Source organism: Eimeria mitis, genomic scaffold (assembly GCF_000499745.2).
Source record: "Eimeria mitis Houghton genomic scaffold, Emh_scaff1400, whole genome shotgun sequence".
Classification (NCBI taxonomy): Eukaryota; Apicomplexa; class Conoidasida; order Eucoccidiorida; family Eimeriidae; genus Eimeria; species Eimeria mitis.
The window spans coordinates 7,100-7,942 of NW_013569070.1; the positions used below are offsets into that span (position 1 = coordinate 7,100).

At 35.8% G+C, this 843-nt stretch overlaps 1 protein-coding gene across 1 annotated transcript in view; it reads left to right on the top strand.

The window, feature by feature from the left end:
* EMH_0036170 (subtilase family serine protease, putative) overlaps nucleotides 1-188 on the top strand; it is a gene marked incomplete at both ends in the record, with an annotated part of 3,310 nt that extends 3,122 nt beyond the window's left edge. The window contains one exon of the mRNA XM_013495061.1: nucleotides 69-188. Within this exon, the coding sequence (XP_013350515.1) occupies nucleotides 69-188 (120 nt within the window). The remainder of the gene's footprint in view (nucleotides 1-68) is intronic.
* Between the last annotated feature and the right edge of the window lie 655 nt (nucleotides 189-843).

The window sequence follows — 843 nt, forward strand, 5'->3', positions numbered from 1 at the left end:
CAGCAGCAGCAGCAGCAGAAGTAGCAGCAGCAAGGATGAGGATTCCGAGTTTTCTTTAACGATTAGAGATAAAGAAGAGAAGGAGACAGCAGCAGCAGCAGCAGCAGCAGCAGCAGCAGCAGGAGCAGCAGCAGAGGAGACAGCAGCAGCAGGTGTCTCCTCCTCCCCCCCTGGGATCGATATGCTGAGAGCCTGGCAACTGGGGATCGTCTCCTCCCGCCTGGATGTCTCCGTTCCCGTCGCAGTTGTCGATACTGGTGATGCCGTCTGTCTCCGCCTGTCTCCTTTTGTCTCCTTTTGTCTCCTTTTGTCTCCTTTTGTCTCCTTTTGTCTCCTTTTGTCTCCTTTTTCTTTCTTCTTCTTTCTTCTGTCTCCTTTTGTCTCCTTTTTCTCTTTTTTTTCTCTCTTTTTTTGTCTCCTTCTGTCTCCTTTTTGTCTCTTCTTCTGTCTCCTTCTGCCTGTCCCCTTTCTGTCTCTGCTTTGTCTCCTTTTCTGTCTCCTTTTCTGTCTCCTTTTTGTTTCCTTTTCATCTCCTTTTCTGTCTCCCTCTCTCTGTATATATATCTCCTATTTATTATAAATATACAAATCAAAATAAATAAAACAAATAAATATTCATTTATTTATATTCGTATATTTAATTTATTTTTTATTTATATTTGTGTAAATAAATAAATATATAAACAATACAAATATAAATAAATAAATAAATAAAATAATAGAATATAAACAAATAAATAAATAAATAAATAAAATATATACCAATAAATAAATAAATAAATACATAAATAAATAAATAAATAAAATATATTTGTTTTCTTAGGTATAAACTATCTCCACCCC